The sequence below is a fragment of the Bos indicus genome, chromosome 16, assembly GCF_029378745.1.
Source record: "Bos indicus isolate NIAB-ARS_2022 breed Sahiwal x Tharparkar chromosome 16, NIAB-ARS_B.indTharparkar_mat_pri_1.0, whole genome shotgun sequence".
Lineage (NCBI taxonomy): Eukaryota > Metazoa > Chordata > Mammalia > Artiodactyla > Bovidae > Bos > Bos indicus.
The window spans coordinates 51,421,106-51,434,016 of record NC_091775.1 but is presented as its reverse complement, the minus strand read 5'-3'; the positions used below and the strand labels follow the sequence as shown (position 1 = coordinate 51,434,016).

The following is a 12,911-nucleotide window of genomic DNA, read 5'->3' as shown; positions in this document are numbered from 1 at the left end:
CAGGAGCTCTGAGTGATGTTATTTCCTCATGAAGGGACTTGATCTCATCCCGGCAGATGGACTGTGGATGGGTCACCTGGACTCCGCTGATGCTGGTCTGTTCCTCATTTTCCTTTAATGTCTTGTAGTAATTGCAGCTGGAAAAGTCTGGGGGGTGACTAGGACCCCAGTCTCCATCTTTTGTCTCCCCGACACCATTAGTCAGCCAAAAATCTCGTATTGGGCTTTTTTGTTTTCCATTTAACAGCTGTGTAGCTTCGTTTCTTGGCCTTCTGCCCTGAACTTCACAGCATAGGACTTGTAGTTCCCTTCCCTCGAAGGGAAGCTTGGATTTGAGGTTCATTTCTTCACATCCCCGTTTCCTCGGGGACCTTGAGAGAGCCCCATAGTGGGGGTCACCCCAATCCTCCGGTGAGGCTAGGGGACAGCATCAAACCAGGTGGGTCATTCTTGAGCCTCATAGAGCCAGTGGACTTGCCTTGGCAAGTGTGGGCTCCCTGGGGACCTGTCGCTTTCCCTGCTTTTCCGTTCCTCCGTTTGGAGCGGGACTGGCTATCCACTTCCTGTCCAATGTTGATTTTTTTTTTTTTCTTGCCACGCTGCATGGCTTGTGGGAATCCTAGTTTCCCGACCAGGGATTGAACCTGGGCCCCAGCAGGAGGAGCACTGAGTCCTACCCACTGGACCACAAGGAAGTTCCCCCAGCATTGCATTTTCGAAACACAGCTTGTCTGGTCTAACAGGTCTGAGCTGGGGCTGGGTGAGGGCAGGGGTGGGGTAGATTTCCTCAGGACAAATTGCAGCTGAGTGTCACTCCTGCAGTTTAGATGATTTTTTATAAGACTGTGGATGTCAGAGTTGCTGCTGGAGAGGAGCCTTGGAGCTGCTGGATGGAGTGTTTTGTGTGCAAGAGAAGCATGAATCTGGGGGAACCAGGAGCAGATTGTTTGGGACCAAATGTGACCCCTAGGTCCTGTGCAGAAGCCCCACCCCCAAATGTGTGTGAGGCCACGAGGACTTTGGGAGGAAATAGTTGGGGTTGGGGGGCTTATACCCTGTGAGAGGAGACCCTGGGGAGAGGCCATTGTCAGAACCCAGACCTTCAGTCCCCAGACCCTGCTGGAGACAGCCTGTGGGTCTGTCACATGTCTAGGAGGGCTGAGGTGACCCCTCAGGAGGCTTGTCTTTGCTGCTCTGAACCCCAGTTTTTTATTTTTTTTTTAATTTTTACTATAGTCAATTTACAATTTTATGTTAGTTTCTCATGTACAGCAAAGTGATTTGGTTATACACATATATATATTTTTCTTTTTCTATTTGGTTTATTATAGTATATTGAATGTAGTTCCTCATAAACCCCAGCCTTTACCTACAGTTGGTTCCCACGAGCTCCGGGCCTCCCTCTCTGCTTGGCCTCCCAGGAACCAGCCTCGTCTCCTGCTTTGACCCGCACATCTGGCTGTGATGCAGGCGCCGTTTTGACTGTGGCCCAGCCATTGCTGGCTGACCTTCAGAGGCCGGCATCCCCAGTCTCTGCCCGTCATTTCCCCGGGGACACGTGGGGCACATGTTCTCGGGCCAGAGCTGTGTCTCAGTCAGCCTGGCCCTGTGCTCCCAGCCGTGGACGCAGCAGGTAACACCGGCCCTGACAGCACAGGTGGGCTGTGAGCAGCTCCAGGACTTGTGCTGTTTTTAAAAGTGAATCCGCAAAGGAAAGCCTCCAAATAGAGATGGGTTGGTTCAGCGTGAGCTCAGTGGCAGTAGATAACTTGCAAGTCTCTGTGTTTTTCCAGAAACTCTTTGAGAAAACCCTGGTCTTGGTCCGCTATTTCATCAAAACTGAACTCACTTCGTGACAATTTGTCTCTTTGTGACGAAACTTGTTAGAAAGTGGAACTGTTACAATACCCCACCCCACCCCCACCCCCCAGAATGCCTTTTAGGTTGGGCTTCCTTGTTTTTGCTTGTGCTGGGTCTTCATTGCTGTGCGGGCTTTTCTCCAGTTGCGGTGAGCGGGAGCTACTCTCTAGTTGCGTCGCATGGGCTTCTCATTGCAGTGGCTTCTCTCATTGTGGAGCGTGGGCTCGGTTGCTCCATGGCATGTGGGATCTTCCGGGACCAGGGCTCAAACCCCTGTCCCCTGCACTGGCAGACAGATTCTTTACCACTGAGCCACCAGGCAAGTCCAGGGTTGGGCTTCATAACGGTCACTAATGGGGCAGAGGGACAGATTGAGGAGCCCAGGTAGGTGGCCTGCACCTCCTGGGACCCCGAGGCTGTGACCCTGGTCTCCACCACCTGAGCCTCATCAAGGTCTTGTTCTTTGATGGAGCATCTGGTCCTGTGACAGCAACTGAGCCGATGGGGACAGGCCTTGAGGTCTTGGTAGCTGGGCTCCCCAAACCCTGGTGTACGGTGCTGGCTGGGCCCTGGCTCCACATGGAGGTCCCGGCCTCAGGAAGCAGAAGGCTTTGTTTCACTGAAGCATTTCTCTTTACAAACATCAGAACCCTTGTCCTATGCTGGTCCCTCAACACTTTTGCAAGAGCGAACCCACTCTTCAGGGCCTCTGCTGTTGTCTTCCCTCAACGGAGACGTGAAGGCTTCCTGCCTCGAGGGCCAACTTGCCCTCCTCCCCTCCCCACACTTGGCTGCTCCGTGGCTCCCACAGCCACTCTGCTGTCCACACAGCCACTCTGCTGTCCAGACCTTCAGCTGTTGTGTCCTCACAGGCACGACTCAGATGTCCATCTTGGCCACCGGGTGGGAAGAGTGTCAGGCAGGTGAACTCTGGGGACATGTCTCTGCCCCATTGCTCTGCACACAGGGTGTGGCATTGGGTGGGGCCCCCGTACCTCTTCTCTCTATTGCACGTGAGGCCCCAGGAGACAGGACACAGTCTGGTCCCAGGCTCCCTGGGGGAATTTCCGTTGTGCACCCCCCCAGTGCTGCTGGCCCCGCTGCTGGCAGGTGCTCCACAGACCTCTGGGCCCACAGCTGATGGAGGTTGTCCCCACAGCATGTGTCCAGAGGTGGTGGCATGAGGTGGGTCCAGCTGAGCCCAGCCCCAGTCACTCTATCTTCCCATGGCTGTTGTGGGACTGACCTGCCTTATCCATGCAGCCAGCCATGCCAGGCCCCGTGTCCCTGCTCCTCTGGCCAGCCCGGGAGGCCAGCCTCAGGGAGGGGGGCGGAGCCTGCAGCCTGATTGGGTGGTTTTGGTTACGTGATGGCCCTGGGCCAGTCACATCCCAGGGTTGTCCTTCTTGGGTTGTGGTAGACCCAGATGAGATCACCTCCCCACCAGCAATGTCAAGGCTTAGGAACCGCGTCAGGACCGCGTGAGGAGGGACAGGCTTCGTGGGAGCCAGCCTGCTGAGGGGACCAAACTGCCACCATCCCTATGTGGCTGGCTACCTGCCATAGCAGCTCCGAAACCCTTCCCAGTCTGCGTTTTTGGCCTTGGGCCCCTTCACTCACCTCTCAGGACAGCAGAACACAGTTCAGAGTGAGAAGCAGGAAGCCATGTGAGAGAGGACCCTGGAGGGGTGCCCCCCCTAGTCAGCCCAGCCATGTCCTGCTCACTGCTGCCCTGCCCCCATCATGACCTTCAGGGCTGCAGGTGGACATGGGTCTGGGTCGTATGGCTCTAGGGGCAGTGCCAGGTCCCTCTTGAGACAGGTCACTTGGTGTGCCTAGCAGTGGGTGGCCACGGTCAAGTGATTCCAGCCCTTAGGGAAAGGCCCACAAGCTGTATGGCTCCATGGGCTTCCTGGGGCTTGTGTCCAGTCTCACTGTGTCCCTCAGGGATGCCCAGCCTATGCGGCCACCAGGTTCCACAGCAGCTCCAGACATGTCCCCCAGTTCAGGCCAGCATCCCACCTAAATCCCAGACTTCTTTTTCAGATGGTCACGTGCAGCCTGCAGTAGGAGGGTTTTGGTGGAACGTGTGGTTGGTGAGGACAGGGCAACCTGAGTAAATGCCCTGCCTCCTGGGGCCTGGATCCCAGGGGACACGACTCCCCTGCAGGAAGCCAGGCCTGGAGGAAACAGCACTGCTCTGCCAAGGACCCCACCCCCAGCCCAGCCCCAGGGCTGCGAGGACCTCCCAGCTCCCTGGCCTTGCCTTGGGCTGGTCACCAACCTAGAACTGCCAGGGACGCATTCTGCTGACCCAGGTGCCCTGCTGCAGGTGCGTTCCTGCTGTAGTTCTGAGGCTACAGGACTGGGGGCTGTGCTGGTTGGGCCAGTCACCTGGGCGGTGGGTCCATGTCTAGCAAAAAGCCAGAGAAGCCTCCGAGAGCATCATGACCTGCCCTGCAAATTCAGCACCTCCTCACGCACCACTCCCCCCGCCCCGCCCAATCTGGGGGCTGCCTGGTTTGTTTCGAGGTCTGTTGCTCTAAGCTCCCTTTTTAAAGTGTAGTTTCTTCACCTTGTCAGAGCCCTCATGATGCTAGATTGCCATAGAAACGGAGCTCATTAAAGTTCCCTGCAGCCACCCTAATTATAGAATTCCAAAGACAAGCAGCGAGCTTCTCTGGGGGTGTCGCTGAGGCTGAGCGAAGATACCAGAGTGGCCGAGCCCAGGGACCATGAGGACTGCAGTTGTTCCCACCCTGCACTCAGATTGCAGGCACCCCGGAGACCACTGGATGCTCCCAAGTGGACTGTGGCTTTGAGCAGCTCCAACTCTGAACTCAGCCGTGACACAGTGACTAAGGTGGAGCCTCCTGATCCCCAAGGACTCTGGGTGGAGCAGCCGCGAGGTCAGCTGGGGTCACCCACCAGTGCCTCTTCTTGTGGAAGTCTTGCCAGCTACCCCCACCCACCCCTGGCTGGTTTTCAGGACTGCTTACCACTGAGACCAGCTGCACAGGAAGGTGGACAGGCAGGGCCCACGGCCAGAGCGGTGGGAAGGGGCAGGTCATCCCCAGTGTGCCCGGCCCTTTGAAGCACTCTGCACACGTGCCCTTTTCCATTTCTTGTTGTGTCGGGTGAGTCAGGATCTGCACAGACATGTGTTCTGCACATGCGTGTGCCTGCCTCCGTTGCCTGTTGTGTGAAATGAGTTGGGATCCGAATGTGCTTCCGTTCTTTGCTTTCTGCCATTAGACTGGTTCAGTTCAATCACTCAGTCGTGTCCGACTCTTTGCGACCCCATGGACTGCAGCACGCCAGGCTTCCCTGTCCATCACCAACTCTCAGAGCTTGCTCAAACTCATGTCCATCGAGTCGGTAATGCCATCCAACCATCTCATCTTCTGTTGTCCCCTTCTCCTCCTTCCTTCAATCTTTCCCAGCATCAGGGCCTTTTCAGATGAGTCAGTTTTTTGCATCAAGTGGCCAAAGTATTGGAGCTTCAGCTTAGAGTGGTATCATCCGCATATCTGAGGTTGTTGATATTTCTCCCAGCCTGGCATTTCTCCCATGTGCTCAGCGTATAGGTTAAACAAACAGGGTGACAGCAGACAGCCCTGTCACACTCCTTTCTTGACCTTGAACCAATCAGTTGTTCCATACAGGGTTCTAACTGTTGCTTCTTGACCCACATCCAGGTTTCTCAGAAAACAGGTAAGGTGGTCTGGTATTCCCGTCTCTCTAAGAGCTTTCCACAGTTTGTCGTGATCCACACAGTCAAAGGCTTTAGCATAGTTGATGAAACAGATAGATGTTTTTCTCAAATTCCCTAGCTTTCTCTATAATCCAGCAAATGTTGGCAATTTGATCTCTATGTCCTCTTCCTTTTTGAAACCCTGCCTGGACATCTGGAAGTTCTTGGTTCGCATAATGCTGAAGCCTAGCATGCAAGATTTTAAGCATGACCTTCCTAGCACAGGAGATGAGTGCAATTGTCTGATGATTAACACATTCTTTAGTACTACCCTTCTTGGGAATTGGGATGAGGATTGACCTTTTCCAGTCCTGTGGCCACTGCTGGGTCTTCCAGATTTGCTGACATAATGAATGCAAAACCTTGATGGCATCATCCTTTAGGGATCTGAATAGTTCTGCTGGAATTTCATCGCATCCACTAGCTTTATTAACAGCATTGCTTCTTAAGGCCCACTTGACTTCGCACTCCAGAATGTAAGTGTGAAATGGGGACTTTCCTAGCAGTCCATTGGTTAAGACTGCTTTCCAGTGCAGGGGGCACAGGTTTGATCCCACATGCCATGCAGTGTGCCCCCCACCCCCACCCCCCCAAAAAAAAGGTATGGGATTCCCTGCAGTCCTTCATGGTTCCTTATAAGTCCACAGGGCACTGCTTTCCAGGTGGCAACGTGGGTGTGGGTTGGACAACCAGGGGCTCCTGTGCCTCTGCTGGGATTGGGGCCGGGGTCTGCACTGCTGGGGCTCTGACATCTCCCCATCCCTGCCAGGGACGGGGGTGATGGATGGTACACCTGAGAGCCCATGTGAGTCAGGTTCTCCAGAGAAGCAGAACTGACAGAACATGTGGAGAGTCGTTATTGTAAGGATCCTGCTCACAGGGTCATGGAGGCCGCAAGTCAGGCCTGCAGGTTGGAGATGTGGGAGGAGCTGCTGCCATGGTCCAGGTCCAAAGCTGTCTGCCACAGTATCCCTCTTGCTGGGGGAAGGTGGCCTTTGGGTCTGTTCAGGGTGTCACCACGACAGAGGATGAGACGGTTGGATGGCATCACCAACTCAATAGACATGAATCTGAGCAAACGCCAAGAGATAGTGAGGGACAGGAAAGCCTGGCATGCTGCAGTTCATGGGATCACAAAGAGTCAGACATGGCTGAGCGACTGAACAAAGCCGTCACCTGATCAGATGAAGCCCACCCGTGGGGGGCAATCTGCTCCACTCTGAGGCCATTGACTTAAATGTTCATCTCATCTGGAAGCGCCCTCATAGAAACATCCAAGATATTTTGACCACAGATCTGGGCACTGTGGTCCACCTAGCTGACACATGAAATGAACCACCACATCCCCACCCCCCACTGCCAAGAGGTGCCTCCTGAATCCACACTCAGTCTCCCGCTAAAGACAACAGCATGGTCACACCTCTGTCCGATGTGTCTGTCCTGCAACGTGCTGGACATACACTGACCCCTCCCCCAGGAGGGCTGGTTGTCTTCTGGAGCTTGGAGGACGCCACTTCCCTCCTGTCTGCTCAGCACTTCCTCTCTGCTTCTCCCTGAACTTACACACCTATAACCTCTGCCATCTGGGAGCCGTGTTGCATCTGTCCTGTGGCTCTCTGAGCCCACCCCTCTAGCCAGTGTCCTCCCATGGTATGGAGCGTGTGTCTGCAGGCACTGCTCCCCACTGGTCAGGGCACAAGCAGCAGCGGCATGGACATGGTTCCTGCAGTGGGCTCACAGCAGCAGCTGGAGCCTCTGTGCAGAGACAGAGCTCAGTGTTTCTACTAAGATCTGAGATTCATTTATGACCATGTTGTTGTTGCCACCTCTGGCCCCTCGCTGTGTTTTTACAGTTCCTATTGTATATTGTTTACTGCAGCCTTTGAGGCACCCCAAGAACATGGGAATCACGCATGTTATGAAACATACAGTGGAGTGGATATGCACGCCCTCAGCAGCCAGCCTGCCCAGCACTGACGCACTGTCCCAGTCTACTTACTAGGATGATTTCCCTTTATGAACATGCATCCTGAAACATCACACTGTCCATTTTCTTGGTTTTTAATTTGACTCTGTGGACTGTAGACCTCCAGGCTCCTCTGTCCATGGAATTCTCCAGGCAAGAATACTGGAGTGGGTTGCCATTCCCTTCTCCATAGGATCTTCCCAATCCAGGGGTTGAAACCAGGTCTCCTGCATTGTGTGCAGATTCTTTACTCTCTGAGCCACTGGGCAAGCCATTTTAGTTTGATAACAGGCGTCATTTTACAGAGCCCATTTCATATACGTCAGTCTGCCATTTTATAACTTAAAATTTTTTTATTTGTTTGTTTATCTTTGGCTGTGCTGGGTCTTTGTTGCTGCACAGGCTTTTCTCTGATGGTGGTGAGCGGGGTCTCCTCTCTAGTCATGGTGCACAGGCTTCTCATTGCAGTGGCTTCTCTTGTGGCACACAGGCTCTGGGACACTCGGGCTTCACCTGTGGCTCCTGGGCTCTAGAGCAAGGCTCAGTAGTTGTAGTGTACAGGCTTAGCTGCTCCACGGCACATGGGATCTTCTTGGATCAGGTATCAAACCCATGTCTCCTGCATTGGCAGGCAGATTCTTTACCATTAAGCCGCTAGGGAAGCCCCTGAGATTTTGTACTGATTTTTTGATTTGATTTGATTTTGGAAGATGCATTTGTGTGGCCGAGGGTGGCTCAAGCTGGGTTATGACTGAGGGTCCTCCCAGACAGCCATGCCCCAGGTCACCTGTCCTCTTGGACCTGGGTGGCTGCAGACATCCTCTGGTGGCCGTGAGCCCACATGTGAGGCCTGTCAGGCGCTGACCTAGGAGCAGTGTGACTGCTGCGTCCCGGGGAAGCACACATGCCCTCGACCATTGATTCTGGCCGTGGTTGAGCTCCCCCAGAAGGACAGGTGACTTCAGGTTACTCTGATCCTTGACAGTTTTTGGCGTTGCAGGAGACTCATCTTGTTTCCGTTTCTGTTTTCCCTCATTGACTTGTGGGCATGCCTCCTGTATCCTGAATCATTAGCCCATGTGGCACGGCTGATAAAGAGACGGGGGTTTGTCTGGCCTCGTGTTGCCTTAGGGTGAACGTGCGTCCTTTCCTCCTTTTGTTTTCAGGGTTTTCCTCCACCTCCGATTAAGATCGTCAGGTTTCCTTCTAAGACCTGTCATTTTGCCCCTTAGTTTCAGTCCTTGTCTTTTTAGATGAGTGTATTTGTGTGGTGGCACCAGGTCTTGGTTGTGGCATGTGGGATCTAGTCCCCTGACCAGGAATCGAACTTGAGCCCTTGCATTGGGAGCACAGAGTCTTAGCCACTGGACCACCAGGGAAGTCCCTCAGTCCCTACGTACTGAGGGGATGATTTGTGTGTGGAGTGAGGCAGGCATCTGGTCTGCTCGAGTCACTGTCACAATACACCGTATGCAGCAGAGACTACAGGACCTCACTTCTCAGGGTCTGGGGGTGGACGGCTGAGCTCCGGGTGCCGGCAGGGTCGGGGTCTGATGAGCACCCTCTTCGTGGCATACAGACACTGCCCCGGCTGGGTCCCCATGCAGTGGAGACAGAGGTCAGGTGTCTCCTCCTCTTCTTATGAGTGTACTGACCCCATCAGGGGGCCCCACGCATGACCGCTGAACTCAGTGACCTCCCCAGGGGCCCCGCCTCCGAATACAGCCGTGCATGGGGCAGTGGAGAGGGGCTGAGGGGGGTGGTCAGAGCTTCCACAACAGCGGGGATCCCGGCTTCTCTCACTGTGGACAACAAGACATCGCCCATGTTCCCTCGGCCCTGCTCAACACATAGGAGTCCCGAAGGGCTCTGTTCTGTCCCCTAGCCTAGCTTTCTGGTCTGCTGGGGGCTGCTAGACATCTTTGAGTTCCTTATTTCGGATGGCTTTACTGAAATGTGAAGGGCGTCCTGTGGGTGCATTTTCAGGCTTTCGTGCTGTGTGTGTGTTGAACACTGGAAGGGCCAGAGCCTTGTGCCACCGCGTCCCTGCCTGACAACCCGGCTCCCTCTGTGTCTCGGGGTCTGTCACTCGGTGCCTCACCCCGCCGCGTGCAGGCACGGCTGGGGGTTGTGAACGCCACACACAGGGCAGTCAGCCCTGTGGATGTCGGCAGGGACCTGCTGGGGGCCAGACTTCCCCCGGATCTGGCTGGGAGGGCTATGCCCTGTGATCAGGCAGGGACCCTGGGGCGTCAGCGGGAACCCCTGGAGCCCAGGGCAAGATAGGCGGGGGAGCCCTGTTCTGTTTGCGCGTTGGCGTCTTGGCTTCCCCCTTCACCTCTCAGTTGATGGGAGGGGAGCCGGTTTTGCAGTCACTGTGACCAGGTTTTACAGGTTCCAGCCAGAGCTGGTCATTTGCTTGTTTTAAAAACACTCTGTTACAGTTTCCACTTCTGTATGTTCCTGGCAGCTCCCTGACTCTCATGAAAGTCGCCTTCACTACAGACCTCTGTAAAAGCACAAAGCTTCCCGTTGTAGCCCAAGTATTTTGTTTTCACATACTTTCAAAGCGTTGGGAAGGAGCAAAGTTGGAAATGTTTTTGAGGAGGAATGAAACCGCCCGTCCTGGTCATACGTGTACCTCAGCGTGTTTCATGAGCCGCTGCTTCCACACAAGTCTGGTGCAGGTTGGGAATGTGATGTTTTTGGTGACTTTCAACTCAGCATAAGTGTGCGGTTGGTTTTGCTTTGTTTCTGCCCCTAGGTTTGTTCTTAAAGGGGAGCTGGGGGAGGGGGGCGGTGCTGGCTGGACGCCTGCCTTGGGCTGACCGTGGACTTCCCAGCGGCCAGGGTCCCTCCCTGGACAATTGAATGTAAAGGTCTGGAGAACCCTTGGCTCCCATGGAGCCAGTTCCCATTTGGAACGGGACCTGGTTTTCACGCCCGGAGGGAAGGGAGTGGACAGGAAGCCCATGGGGGCACACAGGCCCCAGTGGCCTCACAGCCTGAGCCCCTGCAGACGGCCGTCCTTGTGGGTCGTCCGGGGCACCATCTCCCCACCTGGTGGTGTGGAATAGCTGCGAGGGTGCTGGCGTCTCAGCTCCTCGGCCACCGCCCCGGGCCGCCTGGACTGGCGGCCTGTCCCCACCACCCACCGTGTGGTAGAGCTGGGCTCGCAGCACCAAGGCCATTTCTTTACGCTCTTCTCATGTTCTCTCCAGAATCCATCTACCGCCGTGGAGCCAGAAGATGGCGGAAGCTGTACCGCGCCAACGGCCACCTCTTCCAGGCCAAGCGCTTTAACAGGGTGAGTCCCCCCCAGGGGGAGATGCTGGGCTCTGCTCCACACTCAGCCCTGGATGGCCACAAGCCCTTCATGAGCTCCCTGAGCCGGCAAGGCGCCAGCTCAGGTCTTTTCTGACAAATGTGACCTGTGTGTCCCTGTCACATGACCCCCTTCCAGGTACCGTGTCCCATCACATGACCCCAGTCCTGGCACTGGGACTCCATGGACATTCAGAAGGGACCCTGGATTTGTCCCGTAACCAGGATGCATGTGTTACCACACAGTGTCCCCTGCTGGTCTCAAGGGTGTCCTGTGAAGCCCAAGGCCCGATAACGGCCCTCCAGCCCCTGGCCCCACTGCCCGGCTCACTCCAAAGGCTTTATAGCTACACGTATGGTATTTCTCCTCACGCTGCCCTGTGTCCTGTAGAGACCACGGGGCTCACGTGGTCATTGTCCTGTTGCCACGTGGAAAGGGAGGTGCCTGCAGAGGCCCTGTGGCTGAAGACCGCCTGCCTCAGGGCTCCCCACACAGAGCGCCCCAGGCTAGGTGCTTAGCAGGTCGGTCTGGTGTTTGAAGTCCAAAACGAGGACTGCTCTCAGGGCCCAGCTGCTCTCAGGGAGAGTCCCTCCTGCCTCTGTGTAGCTTCTAGGGTCACTGGCATCCTCGGAGGCCCTGGGCTGGGAGCACAGCCCTCCTGCCTCTGCCACCTCCTGTCTCTGCACCCCACCCCCACCCCCGACTCCTCACCTCCGGGATGCCCATCATGACAAGGACCCAATCTGACCTCATTTATGGGTGGACATGAATTTGAGGGACACCGCTGAGTCCCATACAGCAGCCGAGCACCTGCTGACCTGGGGCCCCACGTGTGCTGGCACCCTGCCCTGGAGGCTGGCCCCTGCACCTGGCACGAGTAGGCACACACAGCGTGGCGGGTGCCGTTCACTGTGATGAACGACTGGAGGGAAGTCAGCCAAGGGGCCCCGGGGCTGTGTCAGGAGTGAGCGAGGAATGAAGCGTGTCTGTCGGGAAGGAGGGGGCCCTGGTTCCTCCAACAATGACAAGAGGACACGAGGTCCTTGGGGCGTCGGATAACGTGGGAAGGCTGGGCATCACTGAGCGTGGACAGAGGGCGGGGGCTGCAGGGATGACGGGCCACCCGATGGGTGTGGACGTGAGACTGCGGTGAAGCACCCAGACAGACAAGATGAAACCTGGAGAAATCGAAACTTCCAGCCCCGATGACACGAGGTACCACTGCCTGCCCTCCCATGTTAAGAAACAGATGACTGACCAGCCTGTGGTCAGACAGCTTCTCTCCTGTGCCTTTGGGCACCAGCTAGGTTCTGGCCATAGATGGTCTCAGGCAGATGGGCCAGGCCGCCCTGAAGGACCTCAGGGAACCACTCACGCCCTGCTTGACAAAGTGACTCACTGGCCCACGATGAAGCCCACCCACTTGGCAAGACTGCTCAGAGGGGCCTGGCCTCTCCTGCCTACAGGTTCTAGGAGGAAAACTCATTTCTCTATTCGTCAGGTGCAGAGCCTGGCACTCCTCCTGCCACACCCCCTCCCCAAAATTGTGGGCAAAGCTTTTCCTCTCTAAGGAAGAGCAGGAATTTGGGGTGAGGGTGGCCACTCTAGTCCTCTCCCATCTGCTGTCCCCCAAGCACCGACAAGCTTCTAACAAACACCAGGAGGCCAAGGGGGGAGCCAACCCTGATACCCCCAGCCTTTCGGGAGCTGGCTCTTCACAGGTGGGGAAGTGGGCGTGTCGCTGTTCATCCCCAGGCTGGTTTCCCACCTGGGGTCCCCAGACTCCACCTCTGGAGGCCATACCATCCACCTGTGTTCGCTGGGCAGTCATTCCACATGTCTCAGGAGCTGCACACCTGGCTCTGCGGGGTCAACAGGGCTCACAAGGACGAGCCAGCGAAGGAGGTCACGTCTCTCCATCTTTGCTGGTGACCTAAGGACGAAAGCAAGGGCTGTCAGCTTCCCAGGGCGGAGCTCCCTTCACTGGACACAACTGATCTCGAGCA

General features: G+C 55.8%; 1 protein-coding gene across 1 annotated transcript in view; it reads left to right on the top strand.

The window, feature by feature from the left end:
• PRKCZ (protein kinase C zeta) overlaps positions 1-12,911 on the top strand; it is a 99,804-nt gene that overhangs the window by 62,359 nt on the left and 24,534 nt on the right. Inside the window, exon 5 of the mRNA XM_019976638.2 lies at positions 10,802-10,887. Within this exon, the coding sequence (XP_019832197.1) occupies positions 10,802-10,887 (86 nt within the window). The remainder of the gene's footprint in view (positions 1-10,801; positions 10,888-12,911) is intronic.